This window comes from Bos indicus, chromosome 10 (genome assembly GCF_029378745.1).
Source record: "Bos indicus isolate NIAB-ARS_2022 breed Sahiwal x Tharparkar chromosome 10, NIAB-ARS_B.indTharparkar_mat_pri_1.0, whole genome shotgun sequence".
In the NCBI taxonomy this organism is placed as follows: domain Eukaryota; kingdom Metazoa; phylum Chordata; class Mammalia; order Artiodactyla; family Bovidae; genus Bos; species Bos indicus.
Window position 1 is genome coordinate 102,711,200 of NC_091769.1, and position 16,736 is coordinate 102,727,935.

The following is a 16,736-nucleotide window of genomic DNA, read 5'->3' on the forward strand; positions in this document are numbered from 1 at the left end:
ACAGGAAATTCATTTCTGAAAAAATTAAAGTTACTATAGACCAATGACAATATACTAAAAGGATCTACACAGTAACTGACAAGTAGCTCGTATATAATACATGTTGGAAACACCCCCTCTTTCCTTCAAGCTCACACAGCCTACAAGACTGGCACGAAGCCCAGGTATTCTAGCACTGTTCTGTGCAAATGCGAGCTTCCAGTTGAACATCTGTGAGTTTAAATGTGATAAAATAACCAACCCTGGGAGTGGAAAAATACTAGGATCTAGTGTAAAAGAGTAACATTACCGCTCAACAAAAACTTGAAATTCTCAAAAAGTAGAAAAGAAAATAAGGGAATACTAGTTTCATTCAATCAGCAATAAGCTTAGAGACTGCCAATGTCTAGAGGAATCTGCAAAAAATCAGCACAATTTGTCTCTTAAAACCTTCAAAATGATTTAGGCATCCCTGAAACAAGTTGGTGACCTTGAGCAACGACGACACATTAAGGTCACTCGTCAGAGAAAAGAGAAGCAGTGACAGGGCAGGCCGGCGGCGGGGAAGCCTGGCTGTTGGCCCAGAATCCGGAGAGTCGCGTTAGCTGCGTCCCGCCCTGTTGTGCTGTTTTAAATGCTTTAACCTTGGGTGAAGTTTCCTGTCACCTCTTCTTCACACCACGTTCTTGCCTACAATGTTTTAGATCACATGCGTTTTAACTTCCTGAATGCTCTTCTAAACTATGTTCAAGATTAAGTATGCTAACTTCTAGCAGCAAGTTAAATGCAAGGACTGGCTTACCATCAGAGAAGAGATGCTCTATTCCAACAAACAGCTGTAAGAGCCTCCCCAGCTCATACTGGGTGCTACACTGCTGCAGCATGAGCTTCAAAAGAAAACACACGTGTTCCTTCAGCCATGGCGCAGGGATGGCAGCGGGGACCCTTGTGGCTGCTGTCTCAAGCTATGAAAAAGAAGAGAGGGGTAGGGAAAGTGGTTTCACAGGAACAGCAAATCAAAATCTCCCAAACTTGGGAATGTCTAAAAAAGCCAAGGTCCCATCAAAGGCATCTCCCATCACAAAGGAAGATGCTTCCTTCAGGTCCTTTTCAGACAGCAGTAACTGGTGTAGCAAATATAAACCCTCTTTGCCAGCTTTGCAGTTTGTCTTTTTTGTGGGAAATTCCGGTGTAGAGAGCTATGTGTGTGAAAGTTTAAAAAGGGAGAGAGAACTAAAGATTGAATAGAGTGAAGCAATGCAAACACCCCCAAGATAGAGACTGCCAAACTTATAGCCCTGCGCGTGACTGAAATTAACCAGACATGCTTCACTTGGCAGCTTCTTCCTTCAGAGAGGGTCTAAGCCTGCCTTGGAGTCCAGAAGATTTGAAATTCACATGTGAAGACCTCTTAAAGAGACTTGCTTAACATTTCTGAGCTGGCTGTACTGGTGTGCTTATAGTTTATACTTTCATTACAGAAGAATCTCAATTACTAATTGAGATTACTAAGCCTGAGTTTTTGTCATTTCAATCAAATGCTACAAGTGTTAACAGGAAGATGACCCCAAGCAGCAGCTACACTAGGCCTGAATCAGAGTATTACTTCTTCGTCTTTATTTCCTTGATTCCCTACCTCTATTGCTCTAAGAAGAGGGTCTACAGCAGACAGATGATGGAACTGGTTAAACGAAGAAACATATGGAAGTAAAGAGCTGAGGCAAAGACGGAACAGCTGCACTCAGCCTTAGTAGCAGCTGAGGCAGGAGCAGACAGGCAAGAGGAAGAGTATACCCTGGAGGAGCAAAGGGTAAAACGCAAAACTAGGAAACTCCTAGGAGTTAACATGGGAGGAAACATAGATGACCTTGCGTGTGGTGATGCCTTTTCAAGATAAAATATCGAAGAAATAATCCATGAAAGGAATAACTGATAAGCTGGACTTCAATAAAATTACAAACCTCTGCCCTACAAAAGACAGTGTCAAGAGAATCAGATGACAAGCCGCAGCCTGGAAAACACATGTGCAACATACACATTTGATTTTAAGGTACTGTTACCCAAAATACACAAAGAGCTCTTCAAACTAAACAAGGAGAAAATAAACAACACTATTTAAAACAAATAGGCTAAAGACCTTAATAGACACCTGACCAAAAACATACACAAATGGCTAATAAGCATATGAGAAAAAGATCCATACCATACATCATCAGGGAAATGCAAAATGAGACGACAATGAGATACCACAACATACCTATTAGCATGGCCAACGTCTGGACTCTGACAAGACCAGAGGTTAGCAAGGACATGGAGACTCAGGAGCTCGCTTGCATTGCTGGTGGGAACGCACAACAGCACAGCTGTTTTGGAAGACAGTTTGGTGGCCTCTCCCCAAACTAAACACACTCTGACCACATGACCCGAGTATTCCTTAGTATTCTCCCAAATGAGCTGAAAACTTAACGTCCACACAAAAACCTGCAGGTGCATGTTTAGAGCAGTTTTTGGCTTCGTAACTGCTAAAACTTGGAAGCAACCAAGATGTCCTGCAGTGGGTGAATGGACTGGCATATCCAGACAACGTGGTATTATTCTACACTAAAAAGAAATGATCTATCAAGCCATGAAAAAGACATAAAAGAAACTTAAATGTGTGTTATACATTTAGAAGGCAATCTAAAAAGTCTACATTCTGTATTACAATTTACCATATTCTGGAAAAGGCCAAACTGTGCAGACAGTAAAAGCAACAGTGGTTATCAATGACTGGGGCGGGGAGGGACGGACAGGCCGCACAGAGGACTTTCAGGGCAGTGAAAACACGCTGTCCACACTGCAATCATGGGCTGAAGTCATACACACTTGTGGAAATACATACCCAAAGAAGGTACAGCAAGAGTGAACCCTAAGGTAAACTGTGGGCTGGGGTGACTAGGACGTGTCATCGTAGGTTTATCCCTGGTAACACATCATTCTGGCGAGTGGTACAGATAACAGGGGAGGCCACGCCTGTGTGGGAGCAGGAGGTACATGGGAAATCTCTGTACATTCCTCTCAATTCTGTTGTGGACCAAAACTGCTCTAAAAAATAAATTCCTTTTTAAAAAACTGTACACGTCTGTGTGTAGAACAGCAGATTTAAAACACCAGAATTCTGTCTCGTCACCTAGACGACAATTACTTCGCAGAATCTGTGCAACATGGAACTCTTTTGGAACGCTGGGGTCTGCTAAAGCCTTACAACTTCCAGAGGAAAACTAGCAACATAAACTGTGGATAATATTGGTCCATTTCAGGCCCCAGCGCAGTGGCAGCTATCTCCTTCTCCCTCCTAGCCACCTGGAAGGCAGCCTGCACGTGTTCCTGGAGCAGTTTACACGCCCCTGGTGTCGAGGAGACAGCAGGGGTGGCATAAAGAACCTTGGGTCTTTCAAAGATACGAGCTCTGTTTGCTGCTTCTGACCACAGTGCAAATAGAGAGGCAGGCAGACACTGATATTTCACCTCCCCTACTGTTGCAAGCAGACTGGTTCCAAATAGGAAAAGGAGTACATCAAGGCTATATATTGTCACCCTGCTTATTTACCTTCTATGCAGAGTACATCATGAGAAACGCTGGACTGGAGAAAGCACAAGCTGGAATCAAGATTGCTGGGAGAAATATCAATAACCTCAGATATGCAGACGACACCACCCTTATGGCAGAAACCAAAGAACTAAAGAGCCTCTTGATGAGTGAAAAAGTTGGTTTGAAGCTCAACATTCAGAAAACTAAGATCATCTGGTCCCATCACTTCATGGCAAATACATGGGGAAACGGTGGAAGACTATTTTTTTGGGCTCCAAAATCACGGCAGATGATGACTGCAGCCATGAAATTAAAAGACACTTACTCCTTGGAAGGAAAGTTATGACCAACCTACAGACAACGTATTGAAAAGCAGAGACATTACTCTGTCAACAAAGGTCCATATAGTCAAGGTTATGGTTTTTCCAGTGGTCACGTATGGATGTGAGAGTTGGACTATAAAGAAAGCTGAGTGCCGAAGAATTGATGCTTTTGAACTGTGGTGTTGGAGAAGACTCTTGAGAGTCCCTTGGACTGCAAGGAGATCCAACCAGTCCATCCTAAAGGAGATCAGTCCTGGGCCTTCATTGGAAGGACTGATGCTGAAGCTGAAACTCCAATACTTTGGCCACCTGATGCGAAGAGTTGACTCATTTGAAAAGACCCTGATGCTGGGAAAGATTGAGGGCAGGAGGAGAAGGGGACGACAGAAGATGAGATGGTTAGATGGCATCACCAACTCAATGGACGTGGATTTGGGCAGACTCCCGGAGTTGGTGATGGACAGGGAGGTCTGGCATGCTGTGGTACATGGGGTCGCAAAGAGTTGGACACGACTGAGTGACTGAACTGAACTGATTGCTGTTGCAAGCTCTACTCCCTTCAACTGAAGTGACTTCCAGGGGATTTAAAAGGCTGGTGCCCTTTTCAACCCCCTCTTCTTTTTTGCTTTTTCCGTTGGGAGCCAGACATTAAAGATTAGGACATTAAAGGGACAGTCCAGTGGTTAAGATTTTATACTTCCACTGCAGGGGTCAGGGGTTCAATCCCTGGTTGGGGAATTAAACCTGTGGCTGATTGATGTAGATGTATGGCAGAAATCAACACAACAATAAATTAATAAATCAATTTTAAAAATACATTAGATGTCTTACTTAAAAAAAAAGAAAAAAGAATATGGTATCTGGCAAAACTCCCCTTCAGAAGTGACGGAGAAATCAGGATATTCCCAGATTAAAAAAGCTGGGAAATCTGGGCCTACTAGGCCTGCATTGCAGGAAGTGTTCAAGGGAGTCCTGCAAGGTAAAATAAAAGGACACTAGACACTACCTCGAAGCCATGTGGAGAAACTAAGAGCTCAGTAAAAGCAAATAAATGGCCAGTTATAAAAGCCAGTATTGTGGCAGCAATAGCTTTTTGTTTTCTATATAGTTTAAGAGACCAATACATTTAAAGAAAAAAGAACAATTATTAGTTTACCCTAATATTACTGTAACTTTGACCTGTAATTCCAAATCTTGTTTTCTTTATAATTTAAGAGACTAATGCTTTGAAAAGAAATATTAGTTTATGTTTCCAGGCACATAATGTTTAAGATGTAGTTTTGTGACATCAACAACCAACAGGAGTGGGGTCAGTGCTGTAAAGTAGCAGTTTGTCCGCTACTAAAGTTAAACCTCTATAAAATTCAAGTTAAAGTGTTGTAACTTTGGGATGTTAAGTGTAACTTCCATGGTAACAACTAAGAAAACAGCTATAGAATAGACACAAACTGAAATGAGAAAGAAATGTAAACATTTTACTACACAAAGAAATCAACTAAACACAAAAAAGGACACTAATGCAAGAGATGAGGGACACAAAAGCTGTAAGTTATACAGAAAACAAATCGCACAACAATAGAAGTCCTTCGTTATCAGTAATTACTTCATATGTAAACAGATTAAACTCTCCAACTAAAAGACAGAGATTGGCAGATGGATGAAAACATGCAATCCAACTTATGTTGTCTCAGTTCAGTTTAGTTTAGTGGCTCAGTCGTGTCCGACTCTTTGTGACTCCATGAATCGCAGCACGCCAGGCCTCCCTGTCCATCACCAACTCCTGGAGTTCACCCAAACTCATGTGCATCGAGTTGGTGATGCCATCCAGCCGTCTCATCCTCTGTCGTCCCCTTCTTCTCCTGCCCCCAATCCTTCCCAGCATCAGGGTCTTTTCAAATGAGTCAACTCTTCGCATCACGTGGCCAAAGTATTGGAGTTTCAGCCTCAGCATCAGTTCTTTCAATGAATACCCAGGACTAATCTCCTTTAGGATGGACAGGTTGGATCTCCTTGCAGTCCAAGGGACTCTCAAGAGTCTTCTCCAACACCACAGTTCAAAAGCATCAATGCTTTGGTGCTCAGCCTTCTTCACAGTCCAACTCTCACATCCATACATGACCACTGGAAAAACCATAGCCTTGACTAGAGAGACCTTTGTTGTTAAAGTAATATCTCTGCTTTTGAATATGCTATCTAGGTTGGTCATAACTTTCCTTCCAAGGAGTCAAGCGTCTTTTAATTTCATGGCTGCAGTCACCATCTGCAGTGATTTTGGAGCCTAAAAAAATAAAGTCTGACACTGTTTCCCCATCTATTTGCCATGAAGTGGTGGGACCAGATGCCATGATCTTAGTTTTCTGAATGTTGAGCTTCAAGCCAACTTTTTCACTCTCCTCTTTCACTTTCATCAAGAGGCTTTTTAGTTCCTCTTCACTTTCTGCCATAAGGGTGGTGTCATCTGCATATCTGAGGTTATTGATATTTCTCCCGGCAATCTTTAGTAAAAGGCGAAAGATTTATACGCTTTGAGGAGAAACCAGAGTATCTCTCCCGGCAGTCCTGATTCCAGCTTGTGCTTCTTCCAGTCCAGCATTTCTCATGATGTACTCTGCACAGAAGTTAAATAAGCAGGGTGACAATATACAGCCTTGACGTACTCCTTTTCCTATTTGAAACTGGTCTGTTGTTCCACGTCCAGGTCCAGTGCTGTAAAGAGCAATACTGCATGGGAACCTGGCATGTCAGGTCCATGAATCAAGGCAAATTTCAAGTGGTCAAACAGGAGACGGCAAGAGTGAATGTCGACATTCTAGTAATCAGTGAACTAAAATGGACTGGAATGGGTGAATTTAATTCAGATGACCATTATTCTACTACTGTGGGCAAGAATCCCTTAGAAGAAGTGGAGTAGCCATCATGGTCAACAAAAGAGTCTGATATGCAGTACTTAAATGCAATCTCAAAAACGACAGAATGATCTCTGTTCGTTTCCAAGGCAAACCATTCACGGTAATCCAAGCCTATGCTCTAAGCAGTAACGCTGAAGAAGCTAAAGTAGAATGGTTCTATGAAGACCTACAAGACCTTTTGGAAAGAACACCCCAAAAAGATGTCCTTTTCATTATAGGGGACTGGAATGCAAAAGCAGGAAGTCAAGAAACACCTGGAGTAACAGGCAAATTTGGACTTGGAATATGGAATGAGGCAGGGCAAAGACTAATAGAGTTTTGCCAAGAGAACGCACTGGTCATAGCAAACACCCTCTTCCAACAAGACAAGAGAAGACACATGGACATCACCAGATGGTCAACACCAAAATCAGACTTATTATTTTCTCTGCAGCCAAAGATGGAGAAGCTCTATACAGTCAGCAAAAACAAGACCCGGAGCTGACTGTGGCTCAGATCATGAACTCCTTATTGCCAAATTCAGACTTAAATTGAAGAAAGTAGGGAAAACCACTCGGAGCAGGCAATGGCACCCCACTCCAGTACTCTTGCCTGGCAAATCCCATGGATGGAGGAGCCTGGAAGGCTGCAGTCCATGGGGTCGCTGAGGGTCAGACACGTCTCAGCGACTTCACTTTTACTTTTCACTTTCATGCATTGAAGAAAGAAATGGCAACCCACTCCAGTGTTCTTGCCTGGAGAATCCCAGGGACGGGGAGCCTGGTGGGCTGCCATCCATGGGGTCGCACAGAGTCGGACATGACTGAAGTGACTTAGCAGCAGCAGCAGCAGCAGCAGGAAAAACCACTAGACCATTCAGGTATGACCTAAATCAAATCCCTAATGATTATACAGTGGAAGTGAGAAATAGATTTAAGGGACTAGAACTGACAGATTGCCTGATGAACTATGGATGGAGGTTCGTGACATTGTACAGGAGACAGGGATCAAGACCATCCCCAAGAAAAGAAATGCAAAGGAGAAAAGGAAAGATATTCCCATTTGAATGCAGAGTTCCAAAATATAGCAAGGAGAGATAAGAAAGCCTTCTTCAGCAATAAATGCAAAGAAATAGAGGAAAACAACAGAATGGGAAAGACTAGAGATCTCTTCAAGATGGGCTCGATAAAGGACAGAAATGGTATATTGTCTACAAGAGTTTAATTTGAGATCCAAAGACACAGGCTGAAAGTGAAAAGATGGAAAAAGGTATTCTGTGTAAATAGTAAACAACCAAGAGAAAGCAGAGGTGGCTGTACTAATATCAGACCAAACAGACCTTAGGTTAAAAAGGTCAAAAGAACCAGAAAAGGACAATGTGCACTTGCAAGCCATTCAGTACAGCAAGAAAACATAACAATTATAAACATTTACACATCCAATAACAGAGCATCAAAATACACAAAGCAAAAACTGATAGAACTGAAGGAAAAACAGACGGTTCCACAATAATCGTGGGAGACCTCAATACCGGCATACTTCATTTACTGTGCTGTGCTTTACAGGGCTGTGCAGATACTGCATTTTTACAAATTGAAGGGTTATGGCGACTCTAAGCTGAGCGAGTCTGTTAGCGTCATTTTCCCAAAAGCACTAGTTTACTTTTTAATCTCAGTGATGTCTTGGTAATTCTCACAGTATTTCAAACTTTTTAATTATTATAATATTTGCTATAGTGATCTTTGATATTACTATTACAAAAGGGTTATTACTCAGTGAAAGCTCAGATAATGGTTAGAATTTTTTAGCAATAAACTTTTAAAATTAAGGTCTGTAAATATATATGAAACTGTAGTGAAAGTGTTAGTCACTCAGTCATGTCCAACTCTTTGTGACCCCATGGACTACAGCCCAGCAGGCTCCTCTGTCCATGGAATTCTCCAGGCAAGAGTAGTGGAGTGGGTGAACTCCCACTCCCTCCTCCAGGGGATCTTCCCAATGCAGACATGACTCCACTGCAGACTCAGCAAGCGACACTGCGGTGTAAACGTAACTGCACAAGAAAAGAAAAGCACCTGCGACGCACTTTGCTACGTGCACGTCACTGCTGTTGTCTGGAACTTAACCTGCAGCATCTCCACGGCGCCTGTGCTCTGCTGACAGTAATGAACAGAACAAGCTGGCAGGAGACAAGGAAGGAAACAGAGGACTCCACATAAAACCAACTAGATCTAACAGACATCCACAGAATACTCTATCCAACAACAATAAAAAACACATTCTTCTCAAGTCCACATGGCATATCTTTCAGGAGAGAACTTATGTTAAACTGTAATTAAGTCTCAATAGATTTTAAAATTGGAGAAGGAAATGGCAACCCACTCCAGTGTTCTTGCCTGGAGAATCCCAGGGACGGGGGAGCCTGGTGGGCTGCCGTCTACAGGGTCGCACAGAGTTGGACACGACTGAAGCGACTTAGCAGCAGCAGCAGCAGATTTTAAAAGACAGATATCATATGAAGTATCTTCTCTGACAACAATGGGATGATTTATAAGTCAGTAACAGAAGGAAAACTGGAACACTCACAAAATTATGAAAATTAAACAACTTTTAAAGAAAGAAGACTCAAATTACCAAATCAGCAATAAAAGTGGGGACATTACTACCTATTCTACAGAAAGAGTTATAAGAGAGTACTATGAACAATTGTACGGCAATAAATTGGATAACCGAGATGAAATGGACAAATTCCTAGAAACACAAAACCTACCAAGAATAAATCACAAAGAATTAGATAATCTGACCAAATCTCCTAGTAAGGAGATTTAATCAGTAGTCAAAATCTCCCAACCAAAACCAATTTCTAACAAAGCAAAGTCATGGACCTAATGGGTTTACTGGTGAATTCTACCAAACATTTAAAGAAGAATTGATACCAGTCCTCCTCAAACTTTTTCAAAAAACTAGAGAAAACACTTCTCAACTTAGTCTATGAAACCAGTATAAACTTGATACCAAAGACAGATAAAGACACTAAAAGAAAACTACAGACTAATCTCCCTTATAAACACCGATGCAAAAATCCTTAATACAAGGCTGGCAAAATGAATTCAGCAGCATATTAAAAGGACTGTATACCACAGCCAAATAGAATTTATTTCTGGAATGCAAGAATGGTTCAACATACAAAATTCAATGTACATATCACAGTTTTCAACAGAATGAAGGAAAAAAAAACACATGATCATCTCAATTGATGCAGAAAAGGCATCTGACAAAATTAAAACACCACTGCATGATAAGAAAACACTCAACAAACGAGGCACAGAAGGAAACGACCTCCACATAATAAAAACCTCACGTGAGGGCTTCCCTGGTGGTCCAGTGGTTGAGAATCTGCTTGCCAAAGCAAGAGACACAGGTCCCATCCCTGGTCCAGGAAGATCCCACATGCCAGGGAATAACTAAGCCCGGGCACCACAGCCACCAATCCACATGCTGCAACTATGGACGCCCACGGCCCCTACGGCCTGTCCTCCGCAAGGAGAAGCCCACACCCCACAGACAGACAGCAGGCCCTGCTGTCCGCAACTAGAGAAAGCTCACGTGCAGCACCAAAGACCTAGCACAGCCAAAAACACATAAGTAAAACTTAAAAAAACCCAAAAAACCCTCACATGAAAAAGCCACAACAAACGTCATCCTCCGTGGTGCAAGACTGAAAGCATTCCTCTAAGATGAAGAACAAGACAAGGATGCCTGCTTCCACCCTTTCTAGTCAACACATTTCGGTAAGTTCTAGCCAGAGGGTTTAGGCAAGAAAAGGAAATCAAAGGCATACAAGAAGAAATAAAACTATCTCTGTTTGCAGGTATGATCTTACATAGAAAATCCTCAAGATTCTACCATAAAACTTAACAGTAAATGAGCAAAGTTGCAGGATACAAAGTCAACACCAAAAAATCAGCTACATTTCTATATACAAATAGTGAGCAATCTGAAAAGGAAATTATAAAATCTTTCCATTTCCAATAGCATCAAAAATAGGACTTTCCTTCTGGTCCAGTGGTTAAGATTTCCACTGTAGAGGGTGTGGGTCCAATCCCTTGTCAGGGAACTAAGATTCCACATGCCACATGGCACAGCCAAAAATAAAGAATAAAAGTACTCAGGAATTAAACTTAACCAATGAGGTAAAAGATCTGTACAATGAAAACCACAAAACACCACTGAAAGTAATCAAAGACATAAATAAATGGAAATACATTCTATGGTTATAAATTGTAGGTCTACCATAGTTAAAATATTATTACTATCCCCAAAATCTACAAATTCAATGCAATTCCTATCAAGATCCCCAAGACATTTTTTTAACAGAAAATTCTAAAATCATATGGAATCTCAAGGGACCCTGAATAGCCAAAACAATCATGAAAAAAAACTTTAAACACAAAATGGAGAAGGCAATGGCAACCCACTCCAGTGTTCTTGCCTGGAGAATCCCAGGGACGGCAGAGCCTGGTGGGCTGCCGTCTACGGGGTTTTGCACAGAGTCGGACACGACTGAAGCGACTTAGCAGCAGCAGCAGCAGCAGCAGAGCACTCTTCCTGATTTCAAAACGTACTACAAAACTACTGTACTAACCAAAATAGCCAAACCAAGACATACAAGCCAATGGTTTAAAATGGAAAGTCCAGAAATAAGCCCTCACATACACGGTCCAATTATTTTTGACAAGGATGCCAAGACCATTTAAGAAGAACGAACAGTCTTTTCAACAAAAGGTGTTGGGAAAGCTGGGTATCCACAAGCAAAATAAGGAAGTTGGACCCTAACCCATACACAAAAATTCACTTGAAACAGACCAAGGACCTAAATATGTAACATCTAAAAAATTATAACTCTTGGAAGAAAACATAAGAGCTTCACAACACTGGATTTGGCAGTAATTTCTTGGCTAGGATACCACATGCACAGGTAACAACAACAAAAAACCATGCAAACTGGACTTCATGAAAATTTAAGCAATTTTGTGTATCAAAAGACATGGTCAACAGAGTAAAAAGGCTACCCACAAAAAGGGAGAAAATATTTGCAAATCATATGTATGCTATGGGATCAGTATCAGAATATGTAGAGAATTCCTAAAACTCAACAACCAAAACACAATTGAAATAAAAAAATGGGCAAAGGACTTGAACAGATGTTTCTTCCAAGAAGATATATAAGTGGCCAATAAGCACATGAAAAGATGTTCAGCATCACTAATCATTAGGGGAATGCTAGTCAAAAATACAACGAGACAGCATTCTCACACCAGTTAGGATGACAGCTATCAAAAAAATAGAAAGCAACAAGTGTTTAAGAGTATGTGGAAAACCGGAAGCCTGTGTACTGTTGGTGGCAATGGTACAGCTGCTATTGAAAATAGTAGGGCAGTTTCTCAAAATACCAAAAATAGAATTCCCATTATCATCCAGCAATTACACTTCTAGGTAGATACCCAAACAAATTGAAAGCAAAGTCTCAAGACATTTGTACAACATGTTCGTGGCAGTATTAGTTGCAATAGCTAAAACATAAGACGTTACCCAAATGTCTACTGATAGATGAATAGATTGGTATATAAATACAATGGAATTGTATTTAGCACCAAAAAGGAAGGACATTCTGACACATGCTACAACATAGATGAATCTTGAGGATATTATGTTTAGTGAAATAAGCAAGTCACAAGAAGAAAAGTACTATATGATTCCACTGCCATGAGGGACGCAGTCAAAATCATAAACACAGAAAGTAGAATGGTGATTGACAGGGGCTAGTGGTAGGGGAGACTGAGGAATTATTGTTTAATGGCTATAAAATTTCAGTTTTGCAAGATGAAAAAAGCTATAGGATGGATGGTTGTGGTGATGGTTGTACAATAATGTGAATGTAGTTAATGCCACTGAACTATACACTTAAAATCAGTTAAAATGAAAAATGTTATATGCATTTTATCACAATTTAAAAAAATAATTAAAAAAAAAAAGAAGTTACCTGGTATGGCTCCAGTCGTGGAGAGTGACAGACCAAGGAAATGAATGTCTCTATTTTCTATAATTTAGGAACCTCAGGGGTATTTGAATAACCGATTCAATATTTTCAAATAATAAAACTTTAAAGAAGTTTCACTATAGTTAAGATGAACATGATTGGGAGGAAAATCTTATACTAAGATTCCATTGTGATATATTTGTTGGGTAAAATCAGTATATGGTTTTGTCTCATTTATCATAGAGCTCTTTTAGGATAGAGGGCAAAAGTGCTAAAACTCCAAGCAGGACCAAGGCATATTTCTTTTCCTTTTTTCTACGTTCCTCTTTTTTCCATAGGGTTACTCAGTTCCACATGCTAAACAGGCCCGAAACAAGCACCAGAATAGGTAAAGCCTGAAATTAACCATAAGGTTCAGCATCATTTGGACAGAAACCACAAGTATTGATGGAAAAAGCCATTATTTTCTGTCATAGTGAACAAAAGCAGTATCAAAGCCCCTTCACACTCAAAGTTGTTTTTGGATTGGCAAAACACAGCCCATGTAACCACCACACTCCTCTGTAGCATCCACAGCAGACACCATTAATTCCTTTTCCACTGAGGTTGGCTACAGCGTCAGTGGTCAGAGGTCACTGATCAGAGGTCATTAGCACACTGGATGAAACCTCCCTGTCATCCATGGCAACTGATCTGCTATAAGCAAGGTCACTGCGACTCCTGTCCTGCCTCTCCATCTCTGGAGTGGTATAAATGATTCAGTATGAATCATGCCATGTTAACAGCTATTCACCTGTTGTCATATCCTGACTCTGAGTAGACAAGAGGCCACTTTAGTCAATTTCAGATCAGCGAGAAAGATTACTATAATTCCAACTTACAGTTTCAAGGCTCTGCTGGAACTCCACAAGTTTAGCTTCAGCCTCCTTATAATTCTTGAAGAACATACAGAGTTCATACATCTCCATCATCAACAGGAGTGGGGAATCCTTTGAGGAAGAGTTTGAATGAAGTTACAAAATCCTGAAATTTAATACTATTTTCTCAATGAATAATGCCAACACAAGAGAGGTTACAGTAAAACAAAACTATTAATAAAGCTTCATAGTAAAGTGAAATCATCTATGTTAAAAAGAACAGAAATTAAATTTATATTTCCTTCTGGAAAAAAGACCTCAGGCCAGGCACACCTACTCAACAGCCCATTTTCTGTCTGTCCTGTGCCTGGTCCACTACACACGAGCAGCGGACGCTCCACTGGACGCAGCTGAGACACCGTGGCCAGCGCACACTCCTGGGTGATGGGCTCCACTGACCTGCTGAACTACTGCTCGTCTGTGGCACCAGTCAACACAATTCCATCACTTCAATGGGAGCTTTCTGTTCAGAGGATAGGAGTTTTTGAATTGGAGAGTATGGATCTGAACCGTAAGTAAACAACTTACTAAAGCATTTTGAGACCCCGGGCATGTTTCTTAAGCTCTGTGAGCCTTGGTATATCATTGTGTAAAATGAGGATAATATTACTTCATAACATCCTTATAAAATACTACTTTACACAGGATTATTGTAAGAATCAACTAAAATGATATATATAAAGCACTTTGCTAAATAAGTGACAGTTCTAGTATCACTATCTATTGTTGGCTTGGAAAAAAAATCCCAGTGACAGGAATAATTGAAAAAGCCAATGGTGGATATTCTGAAGTAAGGCCTTTAGACTGAGGAAAGAAATGAACTAACACTACCTTAAAGAAAAGCTGGAAACCTCTGATGAGAGTCCTGATCTTCTGCCTTGTTAGCAATGTCCTCCAGATGACGGAGAGGTCCTCCAGGCCCCAGACGTGGCCCTCCGCTGAGTCCTGAAGGGGTCCCACTGCTTCAGCTGCAACGTGGGGCTCCACAGAGGCGATGATCCAGACACAGAGACAAGAGAGAGCACTGGCATCCTGCCAGCGGAAAAAACTCTTCAAAGTAAGGAACGACTACACATGGCCTGCCTGACTGAGGAAGCTTCCAGCAATGCTACAACTACAGATGGGTATTTCCTGTTGAGAACAAGTCACCTCACTAAATTGGTTAAGATGACTTGAAAAGCCTTCAGACATGAAACAAACTCTAATGAACAACCAAGGGACTATTATAAGCTGTCCTGCAGAGTACAGTAGACCAAAAGGCCAAAAGCCTGAGGGGATCTATGTGGAGGTCAGGGAAGTACTGAGTGTAAGAAAACAAGCCTGTTCTCCATAGAACTGCTGACCAAGGGACTGTTCCGAGCATCCCCCGTCCTGCTCAAGAGGAGAGCAGAGGAGGTCGGCCCACCAAAGCACCCTTCTCTGTGACTGCCAGCCCGGAGCCAGGGCTCTGACCACTTCAGTTACTGAACGTTAAGGCACAAGGAAGCGCACGAGACGGCCCAGGGCCTAAGCGGGAGAAGCACAGGTGTCAGGGACCTGCAAACCCACGCTGGAGCCTCACTGCCCTCGCCTCACAGCCTCCCTGACGTCAGCCTTCTCTGTCTTCTTTCAGCTTTTTCTACTGCCCTCTGAGTCCTTAATTTAGGCTTTCTGAGATCCTCACCTGGAGACATGAGGCCAGGACACTGAGGATTGGGGCCTTTTGTCTCACTGCTTCTCCCAGGAGCCAGCACCAGGAGTCTGGCACCTCTGAACACTGAAGCAGAATCTGAAAGAAATCTGTCATCTCTTCTTTGTGTCTCTGGAGTTCCTGTGAGGACCTGTTGCAGACTTGGTCACTGTCCATTCTGGAGTTGGACACTGAGGGCAAGTTCTCAAAAGCCAGTCTTAAGTGGTCCTGAAGAACAGGGCTGAAATACTGGAGAAGATATTTCACCTAAAAACATATTAGACGATGATCAAAAAAGACAACCAAATTCCAATTTCAGCTGGAGCTAAAAACGTTGGACAAAGAGGCAAACTTGTTCTTTCTCACCCTGAACTGTCAGAAGTGACCACTGTATGTCAGAAGTGACCATACAATTTTAAAGTCATTTGTTATGTCTAAGTGAGTTTCCAGATTCAATCTAGAGTCACACAAACTCTTCTTTCAGCTCTTTGGTAGTAATGACTAGTCCTTTGTCTGAAGCCAACCCACAGAAATCTCAGTAAAAATAGTCACCATAGCAAACAAAAGCTTATGATATACAACAGAAAGAACACTGTCTTCTGAGAAGTGGTCCAATTTCGTCTTCTTTAATAACCAGGAACAATCGGTGGCTTACCTCCTCTGGATGGTGATTATGGAGCTGGCTATGAATAATAAACTGTAACCAGTCATTTGCTCTGGCACATTCTCTAAGGTAAGATGTGCTCGGTTTTATATTGTGGAGCCTGCAGAACTGTACCACTAATGCCCACTGGCTGCTGGATTCACTGGATAACCTGTAATTGGGAGTGGATATGGGGGTAAGAGGGAAAGAACTTGTTAAAATACAGCTTTGAGCTAGAAACTTAGCAAAAAATAAATTTAACTACAGTATATTCTCTAAAATGCCTTTCAACAAACACCAAATATTTATTAGAAGGCTTTGAAAAAAGAACTTTCATCCGTAATGCTCAACAGCTTTCTCAGCATACTGGCAAAATTCCTTTCCCACCCCCCACCGCCCCACACCAGTACCAACCAAGTGTCTGTCAAACCAGCTATGTAATGTAGCATCTTTAGGAGAACTGAGAAAACAGTCCCTCGAGAAACTGAGTGCCTGATTCTCTTGCATGATTCTCTTTAAGTGTCAGAGGGAGGCCGGACAGGCACCTGGGCTTCCTCGCTAAGGGGAGGGTACCTGCTGAGCACACAGTCTGTGAAGGGAGGGACAGGAGAATGGTGCACCCCCAGGGCTGGGGTGGCAGGGTCAACCCCAGTGGACAGCAGAGAGGAAAGATGACGTCAATGTGTAAAGAGAGGGGTTTCTGTGG

General features: G+C 41.8%; 1 protein-coding gene and 1 pseudogene across 4 annotated transcripts in view; both read right to left on the minus strand.

Annotated features, from left to right (window-relative positions):
- SPG11 (SPG11 vesicle trafficking associated, spatacsin) overlaps positions 1-16,736 on the minus strand; it is an 88,123-nt gene that overhangs the window by 29,991 nt on the left and 41,396 nt on the right. For all 4 annotated transcript variants that reach the window (XR_011569057.1, XR_011569058.1, XM_070798035.1 and 1 more), the window contains exons 24-28: positions 16,043-16,202; positions 15,382-15,654; positions 14,550-14,750; positions 13,683-13,790; positions 782-944 (exon numbers count right to left, since the gene is read on the minus strand). Coding sequence is in view for 2 of the 4 variants with exons in the window: in XM_070798035.1 (XP_070654136.1) it covers positions 782-944; positions 13,683-13,790; positions 14,550-14,750; positions 15,382-15,654; positions 16,043-16,202 (905 nt within the window). In the remaining 2 variants the exon portion in view is untranslated. The remainder of the gene's footprint in view (positions 1-781; positions 945-13,682; positions 13,791-14,549; positions 14,751-15,381; positions 15,655-16,042; positions 16,203-16,736) is intronic.
- Positions 6,345-6,412, minus strand: LOC139185534 (U5 spliceosomal RNA; annotated as a pseudogene).